The 16,638-nt window shown below is 38.3% G+C and overlaps 1 protein-coding gene across 1 annotated transcript; it reads right to left on the bottom strand.

Moving 5' to 3' along the window:
- Positions 1–1,300: 1,300 nt before the first annotated feature.
- Positions 1,301–16,190, bottom strand: LOC141767580 (mitochondrial adenyl nucleotide antiporter SLC25A24-like). The gene is made up of 10 exons (XM_074635046.1): positions 15,677–16,190; positions 13,030–13,156; positions 12,847–12,934; positions 9,266–9,377; positions 5,784–5,942; positions 5,248–5,400; positions 4,978–5,085; positions 4,139–4,306; positions 3,846–3,996; positions 1,301–2,358 (listed from the first exon to the last, which is right to left on the bottom strand). Exons 1-10 carry the CDS (start codon positions 15,857–15,859, stop codon positions 2,183–2,185), a joined length of 1,425 nt encoding a protein of 474 aa, XP_074491147.1. The 5' UTR covers positions 15,860–16,190; the 3' UTR covers positions 1,301–2,182.
- Positions 16,191–16,638: the final 448 nt, after the last annotated feature.

The following is a 16,638-nucleotide window of genomic DNA, read 5'->3' on the forward strand; positions in this document are numbered from 1 at the left end:
CTATAAAGCCACAATGTTTCTATTTTGGTGATCTTATTTCTGCCCTCCTCTGTCTTAATCACAGTTGTGATTCAATTCATTGTTTGATCTATAAAATGTCAGAAAATGGTGAAAAATGTCAATCAGTGTTTCCCAAAGCCCAAGATGACGTCTTCAGATGTCTTGTTTTGTCCACAACTCAAAGATATTCAGTTTACTGTCATAGAGGAGTAAAGAAATCAGAGGATATTCACATTTAAGAAGTTGGAATTAGAGGATATTGACTTTTTTTTTTCTTAAAAATTACTCAGACTGATTAATCGATTATCAAAATAGTTGGCAAATTAATTCAATATTTGACAACTAATTGATTAATTGTTGCAGCTCTTAAATAAACATCTAATGTGCATCTCTTATAAGCAGGGTGCAATGAAATTATGATCTTGTCTCCACATAAAGACAGTTGTTTTAAAGCCTCTGTAGAAGTTTCGTATGTTGTTAATTTACCATCTTTCAAATTTTTTTGATGAAGAATTTTTGTCAGTGATTTTTTTTAAACTACCAATAGGAGTCGCCAAAATCAGAAAATTTCAAAAGAACAGGAAAAAGGTCTTGCTCAATGAATATATCAAATAAATGCACTTTTGTCATTCAGTTTATGATGTTCTTTTGACTTGAGCTGATTTTATATTTCTAACATTTTATAGTCTATAAAGTCACAAGTTACCAGAACCAAAAATGATGCCTTAAAATTGTCCATTTTGTCTGACCCAACACTAATTAACACATTCATTTGTGAGTCGAAAGAGTAAAAAGAAACATTTGAGAGGCTGCAATCAAGAAATGTTTAGTGATTATTCAGAAATCAAAATCCTTCTCAAAAAGTATGTTTTGTGCAGGAACTGGGAAGGTGGAAAGCAATTTTCTTTCAGTCCTTTCTTTAGTGCAACACTACAAATTAGCGGATGCACTGTTAACTGTGTCCTTTTACGTGGCCAGGATCAGACAGCTAAAGTCGGGAGTATTGACCTCATTGGGAAAAAAGGTATTACATAAGATCTAAAGTGGAGTAATCTGCTCTTAAAGCCTCAGGGGTCAAATGCACACCATCACATGACACAACACACAGGGCTAAAGTGAAAGCTTATACTCAGTTTGGAATACATCTGGGTCTACAGCACAAATTTTCAGAGTTAACAGGTTTTCAGATCACAACTGATTCATTACTTTTATCAAAATGTTGTGCCAAACATCAAATGTATTCATTCAAAAACATTTCAACCACAGTGAGCTGAAAATAAATGCACTCAAAATGTCTCAGTTTTGTATTCAAATGTTTTTATTAATGTAAACTCCAGCATCTAATGAACCAAATTTTGGAAAAAAGGCAAGAAAACAATGGACGGTGGAGAAGTCCAGATATCTGAGACAAAAACATACATAAGGCACATTACTCCCATTCACCAGACTCGCACAAATCCATTCCCCAAAAGTACATACCTGCCTCAAACATACCAGAAAATATAACGTAAATACAGTTTTGCAAAGTTCCCTCAGATTTCTAGGTGAAACAGCTCCCCACTCACACAATATTTTGGGGAAACTGCATATAAAGCTGGACGAGTGTGCGTAAATGTATGAAAGATGTTTCAACTTTTGGTCTGTCTGCTTTTGATAAAGATAAAGAGCAAAAAATAAAGTGTTACCCTGCTTCAGCAAGTGTTCAAGTTTGGAACATGTGACATAACTGGACACATACCTAAAATGACTGACACAAAAACATGACCATTTCTACCCAAATAAACAAACAGAACAAAAAATGTCTTGAAATTAACCTTTAAGTGTTTTTGGTTTTCAGGTTCTTAACATCCATCTCTTTGGTTGATTAAGCTGAAAAGACTCTGAGTCTGACAGTGCATTTAAATCTGCGGGTGCATCCTAAACGCAGGCTGGACAAACAACATACAGTGGGAAACATTACAAGCCCTTAACTATTTATTTTTTTATATGGCTCAAATGTTAAACCAAAGTCTTGCAGACACTTTAAAAATGTCTGGAGAATTGGTGACCTACAGGTAAACAAGGTCTTTACATAACAGTTTTCCTAATATGTTAGAAGGGACGTGTTTTAAAGTTTTTAAAAAATTGCTGCTCACCCTCTTCCACTCTCTCGGACACACACAATCACAACTGAATCCGCTGCCTACTTTTGAATACCCAAGTTATCCCTCATGTGCTCATACACCACGTAGCTGATGCTCACAGCCGGTATGACCTTCATGAAATTGGGCATGATGCCACGGTAAAGTCCAAAGAAGCCTTCCGTTTGCAGGATCTTCTTCAACATCAGGTTCATGGGCAGCTGCTCTGAGCCTTGAGCTGAGAAAAAAAAAAAAAAAACATTGTGAAACCACTGGATTCATGACAAAGAGAAACATACCAGCAGTGTTAGTTAATGATGACAGTGCTTTAATATAATATACAAGTATTAATTTGACCGTGAGTAACCCCCCAGGTAATGGCAATGATTTTTCTGATATGTCTTTGTCTCCATTTAATAATCAGTCAATCATTTCTCTCCAAGTTTATGAGCCATCTTTGAACCCATAATGAAACCCAAACACCATCACAAGAAAATCTTTATGAGCCTTTGGATTACACCTGCAATACCAGATGTTTCACCACTTGGGGGCAGCAGAAACAAGCTGTAAGCACAACATTGACATAAATATCACCTAATAAAGTTGATATGGTTGCCTTAACAGTTGCCTTTTTACACGTCCAGCAGATACGGAGAAACATTATCAATTATTTGGAGTGTTTGTGTCCACCTAATGAATGCAAGTCAAAATTATTGCCCTCCTTCTTGCTATGTTTTTAGTCTCCACTCCTGTGGGAAATATGTGGATCTTTAGCTGCCGAATGCTCCACTATGTTCATCAACTCCTTGCTAATTCTGTTTGACTGATTGGTGCTAAGCTGGTAGTGTACAGTGGGTCTTTACAGCTATTTTGGTGGTAGAAAACAACACTATGACAGCGGTGAGAGTGAACCAAACCAGTAAAGTTGCTGGAAACCCAACACAATGAGCTGAAAAATGCTACAAAGGTACTTCAACATAATATTTACTCAATCTTTACTTTAGCTACAGGTAGTGCAGTGCCTTTCAGTGGCTATTTCTCTTCTAATAATGCAGCATTCACTGCTCAATTGATTTACTTCGAATTTTGAAGAAAACCATCCACAAACTGTGAAAGATTTAGAAATGATTTACTACACTTCATGTAAATCCTTCTGGAAAAGATCATGGAAGCTCTGGGTAAATGCCAACAGCGCTACATTAAAAGGACCAATATGTAATATATTTACTGTAATAAATCCTAAAATGACCATGATATGTCATCAGAGATTAAGGAAACATGCTGAATTGAAATATTTGTTTCTCTGAAAACAACGCTACAGCCAGTATGTTCTTTGAAATATTCATTCCGGTCCGAAACGTCTGTTTTTGTTTTGGATCTGTGTGATCCCGTCCATTGAACTTTTTAACACCCCATTGCCACATATGAAACAAATTGGCACGCAAACAGCCTTCTGCTGTTACGTTAGATTCTACCCGACGGGTGGGGAAGTGATCCTAACTACTGCTGGCCAGAGGCTAACGTGGCCGTGTCTAGAAGGTAACCCTCAAACTGTGAAAACGTGCGTTAACTGCTATCAGTCAGACTGGAGGAGCGGGCGGGCCACGGCTCCAATGTTTTGACTTTGGACTGCTGTTACCCATTTTAAATGTAAGCTGTCAGTATTACATATTGCTCCTTTTAAAGTTGGCAGAATTTTGAATGGGCTTTGGTTGGTCTCTGTACCTTGTGCCTGCATCCTGGTGCGGATCAGAGCCAGGGGGTAGCTGGCCAGCTGGCCACACGTGCTGGACAGAGTACCGCAGCCCAGCAGCACCAGAATGCCGGGGTTGGCCGATTCTTTGGCGTAGCGGGACAACCAGAAGTTCTTCAAGCTCTGGTGACGATAGGGAAGAGTTTGTGTGTGAGAAAGGAGTATCATATTTCACAAAATCAAACAGTGACATCTAGAGAACATGCCAAGTGGAAACCCTTCACTGCTTATAATGACAGATGATATCTATTTTTCAAACACGTACCTCGTACACTGCCAGATCTATGCCAGCGTAGGGGATGATGCCCAGAAGATTTGGGACGTAGCCCTTGTAAAACGACTTCAGTCCCTCTTTCTTCAGGATTTGCTTGGCACAGTCAAACATTCCTGTGTACTGTCCGGTCTTCCTCAGGGTCAGACGGGTTTTCAGCAGCTGCAGGGACAAAGATTTTAATTGAGGCTGTTTCTTTCCCTGACTGAGCACTTCTTCTGACACTTTATAGCAGCCAGCAGCTGAGCCGTAACAATAAGGAGGAAGCTTTGTGACATTGAAAATGACTTTTTTTTGTCATTATTGATACCATTATGTTATCATTTAACTGAAATCTGCATTATCTTCCGTAAAGTCACCCGCATCTTTTTACTTTGCTCTTTATTTTCAGGTTAGACTAAAAGAGGCAGGATTTGGATTTATTTAGGGTGAAAATTATGTTCAGAGGACAATTCATGTAACAACAGAGACAACTATCATCATCAAAGGTATATGAAAATACATGTTCTCTAACCCAGTGTCCCAAAGCTTTTTCTGGGAACCCACTTTTTTAAGCCTATAAATCAAATTTGTGCGTAAATTAACGCCCCTGACCATTTTTACCTGATATATTTACCTGATATTATATATATATATATTATATAATATATATTATATAATATATATATATATATATATATATACAATATATATATATATTATATAATATATAATATATATATAATATATATAATATATATATCACCTTATATTATCTTGAATAGGTTAACCAGCCATTTTTAAGAGTTATATGTTTTATAAATCACAATTTCATTTTATACACCTCTGCTCACCTCCATGGGGTAGATGACAGTTTGTGCTGTGGCTCCAGCCATCGATCCGGCCATGAACCTCTCGTGGGTCTTGACTTTTCCTGGTTCACTGGACAGCATCTTCTTATACTAATGAATCACAGTGATAAAGGAGCACTTCATCATGACAACTCAATGACTATTGCAGACTGATATTGTCTATACCAATATTATGATCTATGATATTAAAATAATGACATGCTGCAGAATGATACAGTGCATCTATGTTTACTGTCATCAGTTTGGATTTACCTGCTCATAGGCCATAAATTTAATGGCGGTCTCCGGGGCGATCTTCAGTACGTTGATGCCGTTTCCTCTCCACAGAGACTTCAGGCCTCCTTCTTTTACCATTTGCTTGAAACCACTAACCAGGTTGATTTTGTTGTCCTTGGTGGAATGCACCTGTGCATAAAAAAAACCTTGCATTGTAAATCATTGCTGTAAAGAGAGAGTATTTTTTATGTAATATTAAAAAACATAATATATAATTAAGAACAGGTTAACCACCTAAATGAGGGAATTATCTATTAGAACAGCTTCTTCACATTCTATTGTAATTATGTAGTATGTAAGTATGATCATATGTGAGATTATCCTCTTTTGATAGCACACGCTACAGCATATCACTATGAATATACATGAATGCTCTGTACTCTGCTTTAAACCATGTTTTTGTTTGGTCTGAAGTTATATGAGATATATAATACAATATACATATGATTCAAAATGTGATTTATTAAGAACATCTGACAAACAACCAATAATAAAAAAAAGTTTTGTCACACCTGCATGAACACCTTCATCCTGTCCAGCGGGGCGGTTCCTGTACGGGACACGGCGCCGGCCATGGCCCCCGCCGCCAGCTGCTTCCACCACACACCGGTCGTCTTCTCCTCCTCTGTGAACTCATCTGGGATGGAGAGGCTGTCACCGATGTCCAGCGACTACACACAACACCACAATATAATTAAATCACAGTCGGAGACATATTTTAAATACAGTGTGTGAACTGTGTTTAGTTTCTAAACGTCAACAAGGAGCTAAAAGTCTTCAAAAACTTCTCAGGGCTGCGTAGACTCTCAAACTGATATTGTACTGCCAAAACATGAGTGGATGCCCAAAATAGACCTGTGTGAATTTCACTTTGTATCAAAACAATTGAAGTCTGCTTTTGAGATTCATATTAAGTGAATCACAGAGCTTCAAAACCGCACGATAAGCAGTTTCGCCCTGAGCTTAACGCCTGGCTGAACCGGATGAACGACACATCCTCATCCAAAGTCTTATATAACCACCGGTTCACACTGTGAGATCAATCACATCTCTGCACGGCACTTTATAAAACCGTGTGTGTCAGTAACATCAAATCAAATGTAGTTTTTTTTTTCTCTCATTTGCAACACTGCAGCTATCTCATTTAAACAGACAGTTCAGTAAAATACAATGGTGTGGATAAATCATCATGTGATATGAAGGCTTGCATTGATATTAGTGATTAATTTAACATATTGTCTTGTGCACAGACTACTGGTACTTCTGTCTTATCTGTTTGAGGCAACACGGACAACATCACTCTTCACTTGAGCTGAGATCAGAAAATGGAATAAAATCTGTCTTCATAAAGACGCAGGACAAAACAACATGAACATCTGTACAATGCAATAAACTAGGAATACTAGCTTTGTGAATCTTATAACATATATATATATATATATATAAATAATATATAATATTCAGTTTAATTGAGACTTTGTGAGATGTGGTGATTTAATAGAGGGACAAAATATTGAGGAACACCTTTGAGCTGCAACAATTAATCAATTAGCTGTCAACTATTAAATTAATCGTCAACTATTTTAATAATCAATTAATCGGTTTGAGTAATTTTTTAAGAAAAAAAAAAAGTCATTATTTTCTGATTCCAGCTTCTTAAATGTGAATATTTTCTGGTTTCTTTACTCCTCTATGACAGCAAACTGAATATCTTTGAGTTGTGGACAAAACAAGACACTTGAGGACGTCATCTTGGGCTTTGGGAAACACCGATTGACATTTTCATCATTTTCTGACTGATTTTATAGACCAAACAACTAATCCTTAATTGAGGATATATTGACCGAATAATCAACAATGAACATAATCGTTAGTTACAGCCCTTGAACACCTTACAATATAGTTGAATTCAATGCAAATGCTCCATCACCAATTAAATCCTCAAAATTGGAGTTGTATGAACACCTTTTTCTCAAAGTCTCAACAAAAACTGAACATTATCAGCTGTTGTATTGGAGTGCATCAGAATAGCTCATTTAAAAATGCAAAAACAACATATAAGCTAAGGAACTAAGGATGAATATAAGATAATATAAGACAAGGAACCCTCAAATTTGGTTAATATAGAATTGTGACAAAGATATTATGTACTGAGAGAGACATTTTACAGTTGAAAAACAAACTTGTAAGCGCCCTCCAATGGACAAAGTACATAATGGCAACACTATTTCTACATTACGGCAATTTCTTTTAATTTATAGACGTACATACTGAATATTTCAGTGTCTGTGAGATGATAAAATCGTCTGACAATATCGGCCACGCTGACTTTCATTCGTGACCAGACGACATCCTGGACTGTGAAGCTAAATACTCAAACCCACCATGTCCACCTCCACCTCATAGGCCCCCCCGTCATCTTCAAAGTCAATGACAAACCAGTTTCCCTGTTTTTGCTGCTGCTGCTGCTGCTGAGGGTGCAGCAGAGCCATATCCACCTCAAGCCTTTGCTTCAGCTGCTGATCCAGCACAATATTGTCCCAGTGTTGCACAACCCCCTCCTAAACTCTGTTTGTCAGACTGATCAGGATCCTTTAGTGCACCGTCAGATGTCGAGGGTCTCCAGATACAATCCAGCCCGAGGAGAGAAACGCTAAATCCAGAGTAACCATCGAGGTGAATACTGGAGATAGTGGGAAGCTATCACTGCCATAGACGTTATCACTGATGCCTCATCTCAGCATCCTGTCCTGTCCTGTTCTAGACTCACATCCTCTCTCAGCGACCGGTCCCAATCCCACTGACAAGATAATCCTCCTGAAATTAGCTGATCTTCTCCGCCTCAGTTTAGCAGCCACAGGTTTATTTAACCTCTGAGGTTGTGCCGGTGAACAGAGGCAGCAAACGTCAGAGATTAGCCACTGACTGGACCTGGCAGTGTCTCTGACATGCAAGTCACAGTATATTTCTATAAAGCCAACAATCTACACGTAAAACATTAAGATGTGAATATTCTTTGTTTGTCTAACAAGCTGCAAACGGCTTAGGGGTGAAATATTGATGTTCATCAACAATTAAGATTACATTAATAAAACGGGACCTCAAGGTTCTCAGTTAGTGTGATAAATAAATTGACTTGTGAAATATTGTTTTCTTGCCACTTCTAAACAACCATTTTCTCTAAGAAAAGGTCATCATGAAAAAATTGAGCCACGCATCTTTCTCCCTCCTTTTCTCACCTCCCGTCTGGGAATGAATGAGTCTAATCTGTTGACGTTGAGCCGTTGATCTGTTGCTAAAGACTTCGTCCAAATCCAGCATCAGCTGACAACTCTCTTTCACAACTTTCCCTTTTAGTGCAGTGGTTCTTAAAGTGACGTCTGGGACAGTCAAAGGACATGAAGAGGGTTAACTGTTTGACCTCCATGTCTCTTCCATTTTTATTAAAAGTTCCTAACTAGTGATTTATTTTTCTATGTGAGAGCAGCTTCAGGCTGGCCTTGGCGCCAGAGCAAAATGAAGATTGTGTAAGAAATGCTTTTCATTAGTTTTCTGGGCTGTAATTGCACTTGGCATGAGGGAATTTGGGACTCCAGATGGCAAATATTGTACAACATGCTTACTGTCTCTTACACAGGAAACAAAACAACCATCCATTCAAACCAAAAGAGACATTAACAATAAGTTTAAAATACTACAATACTACTTTGGTCCACAACATGACAACAGATCTTTCTCTGGATCTTTTTTTGGCTCCATCTTTGGTTATAAGAGGCATTTATTTTGGACCGTGTTACTATATATATAAATATAATATCAGGTAAAAATATCAGGTAAAAATATAATATATATATATATATATATATATATATAAACTAACTTTTGCCAACTAAAATGAATCCATCATTATGGTCTCTGTTGTCTCCCTCACACACACACACAAACACACGACCATATGGACACAGAGTGTCACTGAGTCATGGCCTCCCCTTACCGTGGAGTGCTTCCAGTAGTGGATAATCTCCTGCAGGTTGGTGGCTGGGTTAAACAGGAAGTGCTCCCTCCATTCATTCCAGTCCAAAGTCATGGTGCCGTCCACATCGATACTGTCCAACAAGGAAAGACAGAGGACAATTATTCACATTTTACGTGTGTTTTTTTAATCTAAAATCTGAACCTAAGGTTAATTTAAGACTCATGTAACCCAGCTTTTGGCTCATGTGGACAGGAAATAAGGATGATTTTTATTAAACAGACTTTTTGTATTTTAATGTTGAAAGGAGACAACTGGGGACATCTACTGGAAGCACACAAGCAAACACCACCAACTAGGTCTGGACACTAAATCTAATTTATCCTCAATTTATTTATTTTGCTTTTTTTTCAGGCATATTTTTGGGCATTTTTGACCTCTTTCATTAGATAAATATTTAGAAGAGAGGTAGCAGCAGGAACTGAGGGGAGAGACATATGTGGGATGAAACGAAGGACTTCAACAGGGGACTTTGTCATTACATGGTCAGCGGCTTCAACTGTAAGGCACCAAGACAAATTTTGTAATTTTCAATAAACATTGAATCCTGAACAAAATGAGAATGGAAATCTAACAAATCAGCCCACAGTCCAGGAGGATCTTCAACTGGTTCTACTGTAATTACTCAGGATAAAAAAAGAACACAAGAAATGAAATACCAGGCACTAATTCGTATTTTAAAAAGATGATTTGCATCACATTTATCAAGATAAAAGTCACAGTTTATCTTCACGTCATATGATCGAGCCCTCCGCCAAAGAAAATGGGCTACTGTATTAGGAACAATGCTGACACTTTATTCAAAGTCTCATTCACTTTCTAGACCGATTGAGTCAGACAGAGAGACAGAGACAGAGAAATTTGCCTAATGTCAACAGATAGTGGTGAGGCAGCATGCAAACGAGAAATAGGTCACATGTAATAAAGATATAAGTCATCCATACCACCAATTATAACAGTAAAAAACTGTTACATTGTTACACTGTTAATTAGCAAACAAAAGTGGCTTATTTCTGAGCTTGAAACAAATTCTCTCCTTTGGTCTCTTCTATAATCAGTCTCTGTCCTCGTCTGCTCTAAATGTTCATCTTTCCTTCATTTCCTTCCTCCAAGTCATTTCGGCCGGCTGACACACACACTCATCAATTACTCTCTGTGGTTTTCAGACAAATCTGATTCACAGTCATGCACATCCTGCTTTACTTCTCTTTCTAGATCTCAAGTGTGCCAAGCGAAGTGCTCCTGTACATCTGCTGCTGACTTTGGTTATGCAAACACAGAACATCGGCCTACTGCCTACCACATAAAACCGGTCTGACCTGCAGAGCAACCAACAATACGAAGTGTTGAACAGGATCCAGCGTAGCCAGTGTTAATTTCAAACTTTTTTCTTCACTAAATCATATTTGTTCTCTACTGCTAAACATTTTCTCGCTTTGCTTACAGCATAACATGTGCGTCTGTCCAGGAAGACTGATGACACATATTAAACAGGTTACAGGCCTACACTGTAGGTCCCACAGCTTTGACTTACTGCTATTGAATGTTAAAACACAAAATGTTGCAGTGTCCCAGTTTTTGTTGAAATTGAATGAAGACAAAATGATTATTATAATTAATTTAGCATCAGGTAGCTCAACCAACATTTATGAATGCAGAGCAAAAGCAGGAAACCAAGGATGCGTAGTAACTACAGTCTGGAGCTGCTCCACATAAGTATAGCTTCTCCTATCAAATATCTGTCCTATAATAGCTTATAGTATACATCTCATACATATTCTAATCTACAACAATTCAAAGTGTACCATTATAACACTAGAGACATGTATAAAAATGTTATTATAAAAGTCAGTCTAACCACTACAGTATCTCTCCACTTCCACTTCTCCTGCAGTTGTTTTATCTTTCTCATTTCTGTATTAACGGGCACAAAACTGAGCTGCTTAAAACAATTCTGTGTCTTTTTTTATTCAATTTATATTACATTTTTTATGAGCATTTTTCTTTTGCTGGAACAACAACAACAAAAATGGTTGGTGTGGATTTGCAAGGAATTAAAGTGGCGCCAGAACTTTTGAGTAAACTTTAAATACGGTAAATATTCTCTTTGAATTTACATTTTTAACAAAGGACGTTGAAGAGCGCATTAACCTAAATGTGTATTTCCTTACTTTCAGAGAAAAGCAGGCACCAAACTGCGCTGACTTTGTAAATTTTTATTACAGAGACTAACCCTGACCTGCTCGCGTGTAAAATAGGCAAGCCTTCTATTCTATAAAATAGACGCGCGTCTCATGCGGGCAGTGTGTCCACTCTAATCTGTTAACATGGACGCCCAAATAAAAAACAACACGCCACGCAGCCGGCACGCGCGTCTCATGCGGGCAGTGTGTCCACCACTTTAAGTCCAAAAAGCAGGGAAGTGAATATAAAACGTAGGCTACAAAAACTGTGATTGCATTGGAAACATACTTTTTAAAAGGCAACGATAACCAAAGGAGCAGTGTTTGAGTGTCAACATGACATGAGTCCACACAATTGTCACAGAAAATTATAAATGACAGTTTTTGCTCTCATTTGGAAGATACTTTTAATTTACATGATTCTCTACCAAAGATGCAAAGCTAACAGAAACGGTTTTGTTTAATTGAGCTTTTATGCCTTTATTGATAGTGATAGTGATAGAGATAGTATTGAAAGGGGGAGAGAGATGGGATGACATACAGCCGGGCCGCTGCGGTAAGGACTCAGCCTTGGTACATGGACTGCCTGCTCTACCAGGTGAGCTACAGCGGCGCCCCAATGGGCAATTTTTAATCAAACCTAAGAGAAAAAACTAAATGATATGACTGTGATGTGATGAAACACATCAGTGCTGGTATTAATATTGATATTTCTGACCAAACTTGTAAAAATCTGCATTGCAGGGGTTGAAAGTGACTCAACATGCCATCTACAGTTTTAAATCAGCCCTGACTGAACCTCACAAGGCTGGCCAGCATTTTTCAGAAGCATGCAGTGGGTGGAGTTGCCACAGATGCACTCAATAAGCCCCCAGCTATTTTAATTGTGCAACGTTTCCATTTAAACAGAGATCTTCATCAGGCATTATCAGTGCTTTTAATCTAGTGTTTGGATCTTTTGACTGATTCTTGACTTAGTTCGATTTTTTGATCTTAAGGCCTACACCCTGTTTATCTGGAATCAGACCTGAGTGTGAAGTTACACTTAATAGCTTACTTCTTACTACATGTTTGGATACGTTCTCCAGCACAGTCAGACATCTTGACAGCTCTTTTATCATGTGCTGTCAGCCACCAGTCAAGTTACAGACTGAACTGGTTATCAGTCCCTCACACTGCAGGTCCCCACCTTCAACATATCTCTTTCACTTTTAAATAAAGCTTCATGAGGGTTTTGGATCCACAAGTAAGAGGAATAGAATATTTTCATGAGCCTTTTCTCAGGATAAGATGTTTAAATTCAGGCACAGCAGAGTTACCTTCCTAAATGAATAGCAGCTACAAAACAAGCAGAAATACCTTTGAAGGATCTTCTCTGCCTCATCTTTGCTGATGTCCATTCCCAGATCGGCAAGTGACTGCTTTACCTCCATAAAGTCTACCCGACCTGTTGGAAATAAAAACAGAGTAGGATTCATAGAATTTAGTTTGACTATTTAAGTACATTTTCAACATTGATAAACTTGAATAGTTACAGCATACCGTCATTGTTTTTGTCCAAGCTCTTGAAGGTAAGCCGTAACTTCTTCTCGTGTTCCTTTAGGTAATTGGTGAACTCGTTGAAGTCGAGCGTCTCATCGCTGTCTTGGTCTCCAGAGGAAACTATTTTCTAAAGAAAACACAGAATATTAGAAATCCAGTTTCTTCATGTGTCAGAGTGTGTTGGCTGTCTGACCCTCTCACTGGGTGGTGTGGGAGAGGTTTTGGTAAAGTCTGCCATCTCCTTTTCACGCAGCAGCTGCTTGATTCAGCCAGTTGGTGGCAGAATAAAAAATGCAGCAAATTCTTCCTTTGATTCTATATTTCCTGCTTTGCTTTTATTCATTTCCATCTGAATTTGATCACGTTTTATTCATTTGCATGTGAAAAAATTAGGGCTGTCAAATGCGATAACACATTAACGCAAATTTGCTTTAACGCCACTAATTTCTTTTAAGCATTGACGCAACTTGTAGCGGGCTCAGTTTTAAAGCTAGAGTGAAGATACTGGTATCACTGGTATATACTGGCCGTATAAGGAGGTTTTAAAAGCAGCCAGCGTGCATGTTCTTTACCTCTTTTTCATATTATTATCACATAATTGCTGGGATAAGTAAAGCAGCTCCTGTTTTACGGCCTCACACAGCAGTGACCTATCCTAATGCTTTATTATCCTGACTCATACTTCTAGTTATCAGACTCACTGATGAGTGTAAAGAATGTAAGATTGTTTAATCAGCAAAGGTAGGACCTTCCTCCTCTTCAAGTCGCTGCCCACAATAAATAGCTCACCTGCACCTACAACTTGAACCTTGAGACACTGTCAGACATTCTCGTGCAGCATAGGCCATATAGGCGGTCGCCTATACACTTTTCATCCCTGTAACTCTCGTTGTAGTGAAACTGACTAAACACTTTTAATTCAACAAGTTCAGGGACCAATTGTTTATTCATATTATAATGAATACAGTTATGTCTGAAAATAAAAATCTTAATTTTTGTTTTAAAACCATTGGGATGTCTGATGTGTGTTGCGGTTTACTGGGCTAGGGTCCTGGGGGGGTTGAACCCTAACTCTAACCCTAGAGCGGTGGGTGGTGGTTGGGGCTCCAAATCCAAATTTCGCCTAGGACTAGAGCCGGCCCTGTGTTTGCTCCATGTGGTTTGTTACTATCAGGGGCAAATGTGTGAGAAAATCATGAGGAAATGAGGCTCAAATTGAGGTTCTGAAACTCTCTCGTGATAGGTTCAACACATGTATTTGAATTTGAAAATCAGCTTAAGCCATTCGTGGATCTATTTGATTTATACCCTGATATTTTGTACACTAAAAGATTTATCAATTAAAGCAGCAGTGGGTAGAATTGGAGCAAATATGACTAAAAAGAGTTATTTTTATAAAACGGACACTATATCCTGACAGTAGTGCATGAGACAGGTAATCTGAAAAAAAATCATGTGCCTCTGTGTCCTCCGGTGCTCCTAATGGCATCTGCAAGATTTCACAGACTGGAGGAAAATGACCAATCAGAGCCGAGCTGGAGCCTTGCCGTCTCTGAGCAGCTGTCAATCACTCACAAACTCCGATCAACCGGTCAAACTAGGCAATATATATATTCATTTGTCTCTTTACCTTTTTAAACATTACCTAAGTCAGCTACAATAACTAGAAATTATGAATTTTAACTTATATTCACACATTGTTGCTCTTACAGTTATTATGGATTATTTGCCCAATGATGCCAAAAATATTCTGCCTACTGCAACTTTAAGTCCACGGAAATAATGAATTTAATTTAAGGGTTAAGGATTATTTTATTTCATATATATATATATATATATACATATATATATATATATATATATATATCACTTAAATAAATAAATAAAAAAACAGTTTATTTCACAAAATAATTAAGCCTGAAAACAGAGCCATGAGGAGGTGCAGAAGTCTAGTTTTCTCTCAGAACACTTGAATTACAATATGCTGAAAGGTTATTATGGAATTTTTGCCCAATGATGCCAAAAATATACTGCCTACTGCCACTTTAATGTCTACATTTCACTTTCAACATATAACTATCCAGCATTTAAGCAGATTAAAGTCATTCCAATTCACTCTCCAATTGGTTGTGTCTCCCAAGCATGGAATATCACAGAGGAAGTAGTATTTATAACAATGTTTTTTTTCTTAAGTCTGGTCATCATTTATATGGGTTGCAGTGGCATTAAAGTCAGACAAGGACTAACTCACAACAGTTAAGAACTAGCTGCTTATTATGGAATTTTTGCCCAATGATGCAATAATATTCTGCCTACTGCAGCTTTAATAATAAACATAATCAACATATTAACAGATAATGAAAATAATTGTTAGCTGCACACAAAAGAAAAAAAGAAAACACAATAATAATCTAAAAATAATCTAAAAACTGTGTTTAGGGACAGTAAAGAATGCCTACTTCCTGTGTGAGGCCTGTACTTCATTGTCAGGGTTACTTGGGGTGAATGCAGAGCTGCAGTTTGCAGCCTGCCCAGCTCCTTCAGGAATGCAGTACTACATAAAGAAGTATTTGTGCCAACTGTCTCCTCCTATGAGTGTCTTTGTGTGTGTGTGCAGGCTACTGTTTGTTTACTGTATATCTATTACCTGAGCTGCTCCTTTCCCAGTCTTGATGCCCATGGCAGACAGGCCAGCCTTCAGCTCGGACACATCCACTTTGCCATCCTTGTTGGTGTCCAGCTTGGCGAACAGCTCGTCGTACGTTTTCGACGCATCTTTTTCGACACACTGGCAGTCCGTGAAAAACAGCTTCCTCACGACTTGATACATTGTTGAAGAAGAGAAGGAAGACGAAGCTGCACCAAGTTGGGCAACTAAACTGTGGTAGAAACACACAGCACAAGCTGATTCCTGTGGTTGGCACTTCTGGTTTGCAGCAGCAGGATCGGCCCGGCTGGTTTCAGAGAGATTGACGCAGTGCAGCTCGGAGAAGAAGTGGTAGAAAAGTCCTCATAGGTCGGTGTGGTGAAGAATCCAGTGGAAACAGATGTTATGTAGATGTGCAGGAGTGTGTATGATGAGGTAGGGAGACAGCAGACAGCCGCTGAGGAGAAAAAAGGGTGGGTCTCTAGGTTTGGTTAGCCTGAGGAGACCTCCTCTTTTACTGCACACACAGAGACACACAGACACACCCTTCAGCAGCAACAACAAGCACTGGGTTATATTACATGGTGATTTCAAACTTCAAATAGTTTCTTATTCATTTCACAAACTTAGTTCCTTCTTTTTCTAACTTCTTTTTTTGTGGTTTTCGGTGTAACACACACACAGCCCACACATGCATGCAAATATGATGCATATTCATATAGTGGTAGTAGTAGTATTATAGTCTAAAGTCCCCATTAGTGATGGGAATTCAGGATCTTTTTAGTGAGCCAGATCATTTGGCTCAGCTCACCAAGAAGAGCCGGCTCTTTCGGCTCCCAAACGGCTCTTCGTTTTACCACTTCTGCCTTTTATAATTCAGCCAAATTAAGCGCAGTTTTGACTTATGATTAGTATGTGTGCAGATATATCACTTAAATTATTCAATATAATTATACTAAACC

Source organism: Sebastes fasciatus, chromosome 5 (genome assembly GCF_043250625.1).
Source record: "Sebastes fasciatus isolate fSebFas1 chromosome 5, fSebFas1.pri, whole genome shotgun sequence".
Lineage (NCBI taxonomy): Eukaryota > Metazoa > Chordata > Actinopteri > Perciformes > Sebastidae > Sebastes > Sebastes fasciatus.

What these genes read in the sequence shown, in the direction of transcription:
- LOC141767580 (XM_074635046.1), bottom strand. Translation starts at nt 15,859, where the DNA reads ATGTATCAAGTCGTGAGGAAGCTGTTTTTCACGGACTGCCAGTGTGTC. An exon ending in GCAGAGAAGATCCTTCAAAG is followed by an intron (nt 9,378 to 12,846) that starts GTATTTCTGCTT and finishes CTTGTTGGACAG; the next exon opens with TATCGATGTGGACGGCACCA. An exon ending in CACCAGGATGCAGGCACAAG is followed by an intron (nt 2,359 to 3,845) that starts GTACAGAGACCA and finishes TTTTTTTCTCAG; the next exon opens with CTCAAGGCTCAGAGCAGCTG.